A 12,140-nucleotide genomic window follows, 5' to 3' on the forward strand; every position below is an offset into this window, starting at 1 on the left:
AGAATCTGAAACAGGCTCCAGGCTCTGAGCTGTCGGCACAGAGCCCGACGCGGGGCTCGAACCCACGGACCGTGAGATCATGACCTGAGCCGAAGTCGGACACTTAACCGACGGAGCCACCCAGGCGCCCCTCAAGAGAGTTCTTAAACACACTCCAGTTTGAGTAGCTTAGCACCAGACCTCCTTACATATGCTTGAGGCTGAGCCGGAAAATCTGGTCACCTTCCCAGGAGAGCACCTCCTTTGGAACTTGACCTGATCTTGCAGGGAGGCATGCGAGCTGGAAGGGAACATGTATTCATTTATTGAAAATGTTTGTTGAGCACTTCCTCGATCCAGGCACTCAGTCCCTCCTCCGAGGGAGTTTACATCCTCGTGGGGGAGTCAGATAGCAAACTAGGGGGGATGGATGCAGAAATACTGCAGGTGAGGATGCCAGCCTGGGATGGCGACATTCAGCCAGTGAGGGGGAGGCAGGGATGCCCAAGCAAAGAGCCAAGAGAATGGGTGTCCAGAGAGAGAAGACAGCTGGTGGAAAGTTCTGGAGGTCGGGCGGAGTTGGGCAGCTCAAGTAATGGCAGGGGGCCGACGGGGATGAGCCAGGGGGAGGGGCAGGAGAGTGTTGGAGAGATGAGACTGGATCCATAGGACCAAGGGGGGAGTTTGAATTTGGCTCTAAGGTGCTGGACAGCCACCGAAGAATTAACCGGCAGAGTGGCAGGATCTGGGGAAAGATTTGACAAGATCCATCTGTCCGGCTGCCTATGCAGGCTGGTGCGGTGGGGCAAGCGCCGAAGCCAGGGGCGTGACTAGGGAGATTCTATCCAAACTGTATTTGCAACAAAGTTCTATTTTCCTCCTCCTTGTCTTTTGCCTCCTCCTGCCCCCCCCCTCCTTTTTTGCGGGGCGCGGGGTGGGGCACAGTTTAAGAAAATTGGAATTGTTTTGCCAGGGTTTCTGTTAGCATTTTACAGATGGAACTGACTTGCATCCCAAGTGTGACATCCTCATTGCTTTCGTTAGATAACACTATACGTATTACAGTACCAGCTAGGCGCTTAATTACATATACAGCTACTGATGAAAAAAAAGGACATTTCATCAAAAGACAATTCAGCTCAGATGTGCACATTTTTGAGACGTACAAAACCAAGCTCGGTTGATGTCAGTTGAGCAGTGTCTGCAAGATTTGGTCCATTTCAGAAATTTGAGCTCACTGGCATTGCCTGGGCTGGCATTTTCTTAGCCGAGAACTACTTACCTGGGTGTAGGAAACCTAATATTTCATTTAGAAGAACGATTCATCGCTTTAGGGGTCAAGAGTCCTGGGTTTTGTCTTTTTTTGTTGCGTAAGTTTGATTTGATCTTGGACAAGTCATTGCAGTGCATGTTTTAGTGTCTCTGTGCAGGAGATGGGTAATAATTGTTCTGGTAACCCTCTTTTCATCAGGGTAACTGGGCGAGAGCTCTCTGAGACTTAGAGATATTACTACCTGTGCAAAGGCCCTGTGGCAGAAGGGAGCAGGAACTGAAAGGTGGCCCACGCGGTTGGAGGAGAGCAGAGTGCAAAGGGAAGTTGATCCAGAGTGATGTTGTTAGAGGGGGCAAGGGTCAGGCTGGGCAGAATCTTGCAGACCTTGTTGGGGACTTTAATCTTTATCTTAAGGGGAGACCGCTGGAAGATTTAAATAGGGGAATGACAAAAGATCAATAGATAGGCTGTTTCCTTTAATCCTCACAACAAACATGTGCAGCATTTAATATCCCCATTTTAAACCAGCACAGAAATTTAGGGTAGTGGCGATTGAGTAGCTTCCCCAAGAGCGCGTTGCTGGCAGGTAGTAGAGCCAGGAGACAAACTCAGTTCACCTGGAGTCCAGAGCCCCCCTTCTTCCATCTCAGCCTAACTCAATAACTATATAACAATAACCACTGTTTTAAAAGACGCTTTGAACTCTTAAGACGAAAAGATCTCCCTTACATTACAAAGTGGTATTATGCTGCAGAAATATGAGCACCGACGAGAGATCGGATACGCTGGGGAAGCTTTGAAAGCCTCAGCCTGCGTGGCGAGGGTCCAGCATCTTCGAGTTCCTTGCCGTCTGGTGGGGGGCGCCTCACAGCCAGCTATCGCCACACAGAGAGCTTTGGCAGCTCTGGCCGGCCATCTGACACTGCCATTGTCCGTAAGGACTCATTGTCCGTGAGATGTCCCGAGGTACCTGCTTTCAGGGACTCTGAGCCGGGCAATCAGATCCGGGCAGTTCATGCGTGGTTTCGTGGGAGTAATCGTGCCATGCCAAGGTTTCTGCTTTCTGCTTTCTCCCTCTCGGGGAGTCCGTTGGTTTAAGTGGATTCTTAGAAGCTGGTTGTAGAGATCACCATCTCGGTTTTGGACCCAGGAAGACTTATTCAAGGTTGAGACGGGAAAACTGCTGCTGACCCGTGGCCCTCGAGCCTTCTGTTGATGACGACAAATGTTTGTTCTTTTCTAGTTGACCATGTCGTGCCCGAGCCCGGGACAAGCCTGCTGGCAGCCTTCGACCAGTGGAGGGAGTGGGCTGACAGCAAGTCCTGCTGTGACTACTCTCTGCACGTGGACATCACGGAGTGGCATAAGGGCATCCAGGAGGAGATAGAGGCCCTGGTGAAGGACCACGGTAGGTTATGCTGACCGGCACCTCCGGGGATATTTCCATTTCGGTACACGAGCCGGCACAGCTCTCTGAAGGAGAGCTCTGTGAATCGCGCTTGCAGACCCCTTCTGTGCCTCTCCTCCATGCCTGCAAGGAGAGACGGTGGGGCCGCAGCTGGTGCCCACTGGAGGCAGCCAAACCCAGTGCGGCAACGGAAGCTTTCATTCACGGGAGAACCGGACGGAGCCTCCCCAGGGGGACCGGTTCCTGTGTGACAACTGCACACAGCTTACTGGTTTGAGGGAACGGCGCCCAGCCAGGTTGGAGAGTTGAGGCCATGGGACTGATTTGCCCTCAGAGGATAAGAACGCCTGTCCCAGTGAGGATTCTGGACCGTCATGGGAGGGGAGAGGAGGTGCCCAGGATGCCGAGTGGGGGACTCTTCCTGCAAACCCACGAGGACCAGGACAGACTTGAGGGTGAGGAGGCTCTGGGACAACCTGAAAGGTCTTTTTCATCCCAGGGGACTATTTCAGGGAGTAGGATTCCAGGGGTTGGGCCCTGGAGGATTCCCAGGCAGGCTGGAAGAATCCGGACTACCTCAGGGTGCCTTTGGGACCCTTCTGTCCACAGGGACCTTGGGAGTTCAGGTGCTAATGCCAAGTCACTTCATCTTCTGGGGTCTTCTTGAGCTTGGCTATAGACTAGACTCCTAGGGTGACCTCTTGGCTTCATGGGATCTTAACTGTCAGGGGAGCGCCTGTTGCTTTCGGGTTCTGAGGCTTCTAAGCCCAGGAGTACCACTGTGGGTAAAATAGCGGGAGGGAAGTCTCTAGGTGTGGATACGGTAGGTATCCGTGAATATGGCCGAAAACGCCCAGAATGAAACTCTGGAGTCTTGGGTTTAGTGTGTCTTCCTCGCATTAGCCATATGACCTTGGGGAATTACTTAAATTTCATGAGTCTCCGTTAAAAAAAAAAAAAAAAAAAATCACATGAGGGTATTGGACTAGATATCCTAAGATTCTTTCTGGCACAAAGGTTCCACCTAAAAGAAAAGAAGTAACCCTTGACCTTTCTCGCTTTTGAGAATACAGAGTCTTAAAGGGTTTAGCTTTCCATACTTAAACTGAATCGAATCCAAATCAGGCGAGAGTGTCACCATAGCAACTGTTGCCTGGCCAGAGAGAAGGGTTGGGATGTCCCGAGCCACTGAGCCCGGGCAGCGTCCAGCACCCCCAGGTGGCTTGAATTAAACTCCAAGACTAGAAGGTTGTCAGTACGGTTGTTTACCATTGTGATGGATGTCAGGCAGGGATGTTTGGTCTGGTGCCTTGGGAGGCAAGGACTCTGAAATGCCAGGGTGAGAATTGCAACATCAGCTTATTGGACCCTTTCTTACTTAAGAACGTTTCTTTTTCTTTTTTTTTTTTTAATGTTTATTTATTTTTGAGACAGAGAATCAGAGCATGAATAGGGGAGGGTCAGAGCGAGAGGGAGACACAGAATCCGAAGCAGGCTCCAGGCTCTGAGCTGTCAGCACAGAGCCTGATGCGGGGCTTGAACTCACAGACTGTGAGATCATGACCTGAGCCGAAGTCGGACGTCCAACCAACTGAGCAACCCAGGTGCCCCAAGAACGTTTCTTAAAAATCAGCTTGGATGGAAGTCTGTTTACCAGAGGAAAGATCTAGATCTTGTAGATCTTCACAGAATATTCGATTTCGTTTTCTTCTCAAAGTCACAACAGCTGGGGGCAACTTTTGTTTTTATTTTTTCACTTTGTATTTATTTTTATTTTATTAAAAAAAATTTTTTTTAACGTTTATTTATTATTGAGAGAGAGAGAGACACAGAACATGGGCAGGGGAGGGACAGAGAGAGGGGGAGACACAGAATCTGAAGCGGGCTCTAGGCTCTGAGCTGTCAGCACAGAGCCTGACATGGGGCTCGAACTCACGAACTGTGAGATCATGACCTGAACCAAGATCAAGAGTCGGACACTTAACTGAATGAGCCACCCGGGTGCCCCCATCTTAATCATTTTTAAATATACATTCAATGACATTAAGTACATTCACATTGTTGTGCAACCATTTCACCACCCATCCCCAGAACTTGTCATCTTTCCACACTGAAGTTCTGTACCCATTAAACACCAACCCCCCAGTCCCTCCTACCCCCAACCCCTGGAAATCCCCATTCTCCTTTTTTTTTAATTAAAAAAATTTTTTTTTAATGTTTATTTTTGAGAGAGAGAGAGAAACAGAGCTCAAGCAGGGGAGGGGCAGAGAGAGGAAGACCCAGAATCCGAAGCAGGCTCCAAGCTCCGAGCTGTCAGCACAGAGCCTGACGTGGGGCTCGAACCCATGGACTGCAAGATCTTGACCTAAGCGGAAGTCAGACACTCATCCGACTGAGCCACCCAGGCACCCCCCCCCCATTCTACTTCCTGTCTCCGTAAATTTGACTTGTAAATGGAATCTTACGTATCTGTCCTATAGTGACTGGCTAGTTCCCTTAGTGTAATGTCCTCAGGGTTCATCCATGTGACAGGATATTCTTCCAGCTTCGGACTGAGTGACGTTCTGCTGTATGACTGTACGACATTTCGTGTATCCATTCGTCGGTCAGCGGACACTTCTGCCCTTTGGCTAATGTGAATAACGTTGCTGTGCATTTGAATACACGTAGAGGAACAGGCAACTTCTAAGTTCGGTATAGTTTTAAGAAAAACTGTCAGGATGCTAAAAGCTTTTGCACCCTCTTTTACCAATTCTTTGTATTTCTGTCTCCACCTCTGTCTCTGTCTCTCCCGTCCTTCTCTCTCTCTATCTATATACATATATGCATAGTATTATACCTTTCTTAGTCTCTTCCAGATTATTTGGTTTATTTATTAAAGTCCTGTGTCCACCTATCTATTTTGTCTGCCTGCTAGGGGTCAATTCCTTCCTGGTGTACATGGCTTTCAAAGATCGCTTCCAGCTAACTGATTCCCAGGTAAGGAAAGTTGCCTTTTCTGAACAGGCATTTGGTACATTTGGGCCAGTGTCGTCTTGGAAGCTGCCTCCGGTGTATGTATGTCCCTTGGCTTCATGGGACATGGCTGGTGGATGAACTCCCTGATGTAACTTTACCTTTAGGGAGGGTCTGAAGCCAGTGCACTGGCCCCCAGGGCTCTGGAGTCAGCCTTAGACCTGCCCCTGTGGGACAGCATAGCCCAGAGATGTACTCAGAGCCACCTCAGCAAACCTGGCGGAGAGCCGGGTGTCATCCATGACCCTCCCCTACTCCAAGTCCCTTAGGTTATGCTGCCCCTGTTGATTACCAAGCGGGCCTGCTCGGCCACGTGTGGCCGGAAGCCTTGCCCTGGGGGCCTGTCCACAGAGCCAGCCTTAACAGTAGCGGCCGCCGGTGCCGTTTCTGACTCCTGTGGCCGGCAGGGGAGTGGCTGTACCTGTGAGCAGGTAGATGGACGTCCCTGTCTCTGATCCCCTCCCCTCCTCCAGATCTATGAAGTATTGAGCGTGATCCGGGATATCGGTGCGATCGCCCAAGTCCACGCAGAAAACGGCGACATCATTGCAGAGGTATGAGGCCCTCTTCCTCATCATTTCTTCATGACGTGCAGGGTGAGAGGTGGGCTCGGGAGCGGGAAACCACTTCTGTGGCTCAGCTGCAAGGAGGAGAAACAGGGTGACCTGGTGTGACCGTCCTGGGCACAGTGCTAAGAGCCTCACCAGCAGCGTGGATGTCGGGGACGTGTGCCTCTCTGCATTCCGCAGGACGCACGGCCTGTTCCCTTTGCACAGAGAAGTCAGTTCTCTTGTGCCGTAGGGCAGCCGCCTGTGGGTGGGCGACATGGGCTTCCATGTACAGACATTTTACACTTTGGCCCAGGGCCAGGCACGCGTGGGCTCTCAGCATCCCGGGGGAGAGCTGAACACCTGCTCAGGCAGGACTGGGGACAGGGTACTGAACCCTTCTCTTCACGAGGCCCTGGCGTAAGAGCCAAGTGATCATCTCGCCCGAGTAGCTTTTTGGGTAAAAGGTCTCTAGCGATCAGAGCATCTCAAGTCCAGCTCTCCCTGATGGCCTGGCTTTCTTTAAACCTTGCAGGAGCAGCAGAGGATCCTGGATCTGGGCATCACGGGCCCCGAGGGACACGTGCTGAGCCGACCTGAGGAGGTGAACATCTATGGAAAGCAGAAGAAACAGGCAGAAGAAAGAGAGGGGGGAGGCACTGGGAATGTCCCGCACACTGAGGATTGACACTTCCTTGTTCTGCATTTTTACTGCGTGTGCACACACACAACGCGCACAGACTGACGGAGACAGAGACACAGACTCTGAGACAGACACACAGACCGAGGCGTCGCCATAGACGCACAGAGACTCATAGGGACAGACTCACAGGGACAGAGCCACAGACACACATGCACCGGGGCACCTTCAACACCATCTGTGGCCCTGAGGACACTTTCCTCTCCTCAGTGGAGGGACGGAACCTATTACATCTTGAGTATCGTCTGGTCCCTCTCCAGGCCATGGGGTATAGCTCCTTCCACGACCATCCAGCCTTCCCACGCATGCTAAAGAGCCGAAAGGATGAGCTGGGGCCAGCACACGGGGGAGGGAGGTTGAAGGTGACATCTTTTGGCCCCTGTGTTAGCTGCATGCTGCCTCTGGGGCTGGTGGACAGTGACTCTGGGAGGAGCTCACAGGAGAGAGAGGGCGACAGTCTCAGTGGCTGATGTCCAGAGGACCTGAGGTTGGTTTTGTACACCAGTGTGTACCTATAACACACACACACACACACACACACACACACACACACACGCACACATGGGAGCCCAAGCTCACCATAAAGCCCGTGGGCCCCTGTAACCGGGTGGTGACACCTGGGGCTGGGCTTACAGGAAAGTGTGCTCTCCCCTCCATCCCCTGGGGCGTTTGGGGGCCGCTCCCGCCCTGCTGTGGCTGTGCAGGTAGGCAAGAGTGTGCGGCACACTGAGATGAGAAAAGCAGGTGCCGCTTCCCTTGTTACATGAGGCTACTTCTGAGAGCCCTGCTTCCTGCCGAACTTGGAAGAGCCTTCCTGGGGGCTTGCTTTCCTTCCTCCTCCTCTCTGCTCGGCATCCCTGCGTCCCCGCAGACTTGAAAACAGGAAGCAAGCCTGGGGTTAACTGAGCAGACAAAAGGTATCACGGGAGAGCTGTTCTGGTTGCGATTTTGACCACAAGAATCAAACCCGTTTTTCCATGGTTAGACGCCGGAGACTTCTCTCCAGCAGCTGTTGCATGGAGAATCTCCGAGTCCCCTGCAGCGGAGCGTGGGGCCTTCCCTGGGGGCTGGCACGTCTGGAGTGCTCCCATTCGAGGAGCTCTTGGCTTCGGGGGAGGGTCCTCTTGCCTCACAAACCGCTGTTTGGGGGGCTTTCTCTTCTCTCTGCTTTCCAAGGTCATCTGCTTCTCAGCTGATTCAGAGGCACCTGCTCTCGGTCAGCCTCAGTGTTGGGGGCTTCCCCTGAGCAAGTGCACCATTATAACAGCCCCGTGAGCCACCGGCACGAGCTGGCCCCTTCTCCCTCAGCTCCTGGTGATGCTTTTTCAGTTTGGCACCAGGGATCCGTCGCGTTAAACCCTCTGTGGGTGACAAAGAGAAGAAAACAGGGAACCGTTCTGAAGGAACTTGAGCTTGACCATGTAGGTAGGGAGATACCGCCCTGTACGTATGAAGCAGTGGTTAATAACATGCAAACGTGTAATTCCTTCTCGGTTTCGTGATCTGTCGCGGCATCATGGTGGTCAACATGGTTTGAACTGCACAAATCATGTTCCTGCTGCTCTCTGTTCTTCTCTCCAGCCCACCACGTGAGATTGCCAGCAGGGTCTCCTCCCCCCCCCCCCAGCCTTTCCAGCTGAGAAGACTGAGAGGGAAACTGTAGGGAATGCGGCAATCTAGAAATCACCTGTCCATCAATGGTGCCCAACATGTATGATGACTGGGCCCTGTTGGGACCGCGAGATGAATGAGAAGGGGACTATGGATGAGCTGGAGAGGAAGAGAGAGATGGAAAGTAACTAGGCAGGGTAGAATGTGACGGGGACTCTGGGCCGAAAGGCTGGCATCTGGGAAGGAAGTTGGGAACACGCGGGTGAGGGTGATGGTGACCAAGAGGCTTCCCCAGAGAAGAGAGCTTTCTAGCTAGGCTTTCTGGAACTGCCGCTGGGGCAGGCCGATAGTTGGGGGACTGAGCCACAGAGGGGGTGTTGTGTGCAGACACTGTTGCGTATTCTGATTCTGTTGTGTGGACCGACACTGTGGTCAGTGAGTACCAACGCTGTTGTATGTCCCTAGATAAGTGGCTTTCCTCTCTGGATCTTGGGGTGTCCAGTCTTAAAAATCATCAAGTCTCGGTGACCCCTCCCCAAATCCTTCAGAGCTCTATAATGAGACAATTTTCTTAAAATTTTAAGCTGTAATACTATTTTCCTAATATTTTAGGTCAATATTATTTAAATCAGTTCCCTGCATGTAAGGGGCCTGCACAGGTACACACAGAAGGGTAAACGTGGATCCTTCCATGGTTCTGAGCGGAACACAGAGAGATGGGGTCTAAGTGGCCTTCTCTTTCAATGAGGTGGCCCTGTAGTTAGGTGTCGGCCATCCCCCGGCGTCTGCGGGAGCAGGGGTGGGACCAGAGCTCACCTCACAGTGGATGAGCCAATCCAGAGTGGGCCCTGGGAAGCCTATCCCGCAGGGGTAGGCCCCCAGTAGAACTGGCACTTTTGCTCCATTTATTCCCTAATTAGTCCAATTTCACATTCCAGTTCACCCAGGACAGTCACAGGCCATGCCCACTGCCCCCATGCACTCATTAATAGTGCCTCTGTTCACTTTCAGAAGGATTTGTGTTGGGCCAATAAATTGAGTAGTCCTTGGCACTCCTGGGAAGCCATGAAGATTCTAGAAGAGTCCTTTCTGCACTTTACATTGTAGACTTCTGAGGTGACCGCAGAGATTCAGGCCATCCCTCCTCTGTGCCTCCCCGGGCCAGAGGCACTTCTGTTGAAACTGGAGTCAAGGAGAGGGAGGGCCAATGGCTCAGCTATTCCAGGAATTAAAAACATTTGGACGATTAATGAGCTTTTTCAAGAGCCATTTGGTTTGCCTTTGAATTTTGAGACCTCTCTCTTCACATGGTTGATGCCCGAAAGGGCAAACGTGAATGAAGTTGTCGTCATTTATTAAATTAGATTACCAGTTAATGCAATTATAGAACCTTAGCTCTTGGCCACGCTCCTGTAGAAACTTGGTTAGCTAAGATAATTCAGTTAGGAGCTCAGCTATTTCTTGCAAAAAATAGCAGCTCGTTACAGAACGGCCTCACTTTCACCATTAACATAAAGGAATCCATTTGTTCAGTAAACCTGTTGGGGCAGTGGCTGTGTACCAGGCCCTGTGTTGGGAACTAATGTAGTCCCGCTGGAGCTACACTGGGGGTGGGGCACAGAGGATACAAAACTCGGAGTCAGACCCAGCCCCCTGTCTCAAGAAGTTGAAGCCACAGCTTTCTTCCAGGATCTGAGAGGGAGCAAGAGGCTTTTTGAGACCCATCGTTCTACAGTTACACGTGGTCTCCTTCAGTTGCCCATTCTAAACTACACACTATGTCTGTGAGGCATACCTTGATCTCAGTAGTCTGACCTGGTCAGGTATTTAGCAGTAATCACTCGGGGTCTTTGAAATATTATTCATTGAATCATCAGGTTTAAAGACTCCTCTATTAGAGCAGCTCTCCCATCTCGTGCGGAAGGCCGTACCAGTCTGTGTGCAGCCTTGGATGTGTTACCACGGGCTGAGGACCGTTGCTTGACGTTCCCAGTCAAGCCTGCTCCGTTCCCAGAGCCCTGTGAGGTCGCGCTGTTCCTTGGGTTCATCTGTGGGTGTCGGACAGAAGCCCAGCACAAAAATCTCACCACTGACTGTCTCGACTCAAGACCACACAGCTGGAGCGAATGTACTGACTTGGGAGCAGTTTCCCTGCCTGGTGGTTTTCTCATGTGCGCAAAGCATAAAAATCACCCGGTGCTGTTAGGACTAACCACATTTCTGGGTCCCATCCCCAGAGGGTCTGGGAACGGCCTAAAGATCCGCGTTTCTTACCAGCTCCGGGCTGACGCTGATGTCGTAGGTCGGCTGGGCACTCTTCAAGCCATTCAAAGGGTCTAGGAAGGAAATGCCCCCATCATTTCCACCCAACAGTGTTGAGTGACACTGGGAGAGTCACCTCCCCCTCCTGGGGTGCCACTCAGGGTAGAACCCAGAGGACACCGTGGCCTCTTGTTCCTCTCGGCCTCTCTCGGTGGGTTGAGGGTAAAGACGGCCCGTGGAGTGGGCACAGAGTGGGCACAGTTCTTACGTTCACGTGCTCTTCTGCAGGTCGAGGCCGAAGCCGTGAATCGCTCGATTACCATCGCCAACCAGACCAACTGCCCTCTGTACGTCACCAAGGTGATGAGCAAGAGCGCGGCCGAAGTCATCGCCCAGGCCCGGAAAAAGGGTGAGCGTTACCTCCACGGCTGTGTGACCGCGGGCAGGTCAGGAAGGGAGGAGGGCTCCGTTTCCAGACCTTCATGCCAAGTGGGCTGCTTTTATCGCGTTCCAGCATTAACCTAATTACAGCTGAGCAAGGCAGGGAGCTCCGGTTTCTCTCTCTGTTCCACCGCTGCCGCCTTGTCAGTATCTATTTAAAGCCGAGCGCTGCAAAGAGTGGGTGGGGCAGGCGCGTTTCCCTCCCGCCCCTGCTTCTATAGCAAAGTTGGACTTAATTTGATGCAGTCTAAATAAACTAGGCACATACACAGATGGCGTCAGGTTCCATCTGCCACAGAACCCTTCTGGGGAACGTTCTATTGCAAAATGAGTCCCCGCTCCGTGGCCGGTAGTGATTTCTGTGGGGGTAAGTAAGAGAGTCTTGTCGGGGCGTGGGGCAGGGGATCTTGCCCCGGGCCTCCTCGTGTCCGGTTCTCCGGGTGCTTGAGGCACTCCTTACAAATTATATTGATAGGTCCTGGGCTGAGGCTGGTGCTCTGTTAGTATGAGGGAGTCCATCGAGAAGGTTCTTGGAAACTAATTTACTAAGTACAGCTTCTACTGCTGCTTCCAAAGGCTGTCTGTGGAGCACCTTATACATTATGAATGCAGCGGAATCTTGTAATCTGCTGTCGACTGAGTTTGCGCAGTCACATCACGTGTCCTGTGCTTGGGAGTGTGGCTCCAGGGACCGGCTGATCGTGGGTAGCTGACTTGGTGAGGGTGCATCCTGGCCTGATCTTTTCTCCCTTAATTTCTGTCTAGCTTTCTCCTGGTCTCTCTCTCTCAGTCTCTTTCTATCCCTTTATCTCTTTCTGTATCTTAAGGGAACCGTTGGACCTCTGTGCTTCTGTTTGTAGTTCTCTGTGGGATGTGATCCACAGGCATAGGGAGCACTGTCGG

General features: G+C 51.9%; 1 protein-coding gene across 1 annotated transcript in view; it reads left to right on the top strand.

The window, feature by feature from the left end:
* DPYSL2 (dihydropyrimidinase like 2) overlaps nucleotides 1–12,140 on the top strand; it is a 72,493-nt gene that overhangs the window by 38,613 nt on the left and 21,740 nt on the right. The window contains exons 4-8 of the mRNA XM_049631621.1: nucleotides 2,496–2,660; nucleotides 5,578–5,639; nucleotides 6,149–6,229; nucleotides 6,759–6,827; nucleotides 11,085–11,205. Of these exons, the coding sequence (XP_049487578.1) occupies nucleotides 2,496–2,660; nucleotides 5,578–5,639; nucleotides 6,149–6,229; nucleotides 6,759–6,827; nucleotides 11,085–11,205 (498 nt within the window). The remainder of the gene's footprint in view (nucleotides 1–2,495; nucleotides 2,661–5,577; nucleotides 5,640–6,148; nucleotides 6,230–6,758; nucleotides 6,828–11,084; nucleotides 11,206–12,140) is intronic.

Source organism: Panthera uncia, chromosome B1, assembly GCF_023721935.1.
Source record: "Panthera uncia isolate 11264 chromosome B1, Puncia_PCG_1.0, whole genome shotgun sequence".
Taxonomy (NCBI): Eukaryota; Metazoa; Chordata; class Mammalia; order Carnivora; family Felidae; genus Panthera; species Panthera uncia.